Here is a 1069-nt window from a genome sequence, read left to right on the forward strand (position 1 = left end):
TCTAATCATGCTGCTAGTTACTGACGGACTCGTTTTTATGTGTTCCATCTTCCCTCTCATCCGGTCAAAGTGCCAGCGGAATGGCCATTCTGGAACACATGTAGAAGAGTCCATTCTAGGGAACAGTAGGGAAAGAACACTGAGGTCACTCCAGCCTATGGAATAATAACCCTGCCTTCTCGAACATCAAAAGCAGAGTGACATCTAATCAATCCAACATGAGCCTGACCAGGACGCTGTCCAGATCAAACCAGTCCAAACAGCTTTCGTGAACCGCTTTGTCTCGAAACAAAAAGCCCGACCAAGTCCAGCTTAAGGGCGGGTTCACCTTCAGGACATTTCGGTTCATCTGAGGAGAGGGGAAAACATTGTTCGATCCAAGAAAGAGGGCTGATCAATTGCCTGATCCTGGATGTAAATGTAAAGAAATGTAAACTATCCGAAAGTGTTCTTTTTTTTTAACCCAAGCCCGTTTATAAAGGGGGCCACCATCTTTAACCTGTTTCAAAACATGTTTTAATAGGCCATCTGCACCCAATAAGCCTGGGAGAGAGCACCAGCTGGAGAACCATTACCGTCAGATAGCACTCATAACAGCAGGCCCTCCGAGCTCTCCGCTCTCCCGTCAGTTCAACAGCGGACGAATGTAGTCCTTGTCTCCCGTTTTTCTCTTTCTCTCTCTCTTGCATTGATAGAACACGCCTTCATCTTTCTTTCCACAGATAGTTGACTTCTTCTCGGAGCCCGGCCCGCTTGAGGACGTTGAAAAAAGTTCAAGTTTATCTTAACACCTCGGAAAAAAGGCCTTGTTAAAGCAGCATAGCTCTCTAGCGCACTAAACCACCTAGTAGTAATATCTGGGTGGGGTTGATTGAAGCTTATTTTCCCGGATACCTTAGACCCAATCTGGTTTCTACAGACCTAGACCAGAGTGACTGTTTGACTCTCTGCTGGGACCCCTCTTAATAGATGAAGGTGAGGATGCAGACCTGTTGGGGGACGGACGAGGAGGGCTGGTCCAGGAGGGCCACGGGGGGCAGGGGGACGGGGAGGTGGGGGAAGTGTTGGG

At 48.5% G+C, this 1069-nt stretch overlaps 1 protein-coding gene across 1 annotated transcript in view; it reads right to left on the reverse strand.

The window, feature by feature from the left end:
- Nucleotides 1–962: 962 nt before the first annotated feature.
- LOC308162847 (exosomal polycystin-1-interacting protein-like) overlaps nucleotides 963–1069 on the reverse strand; it is a gene marked incomplete at both ends in the record, with an annotated part of 813 nt that continues 706 nt past the window's right edge. Inside the window, one exon of the mRNA XM_080536987.1 lies at nucleotides 963–1069. This exon is cut by the window's right edge and continues 706 nt beyond it. Coding sequence (XP_080393113.1) covers nucleotides 963–1069 — 107 coding nt within the window.

The sequence above is a fragment of the Nansenia antarctica genome (genome assembly GCF_963989245.1).
Source record: "Nansenia antarctica genome assembly, chromosome: 7".
Taxonomy (NCBI): domain Eukaryota; kingdom Metazoa; phylum Chordata; class Actinopteri; order Argentiniformes; family Microstomatidae; genus Nansenia; species Nansenia antarctica.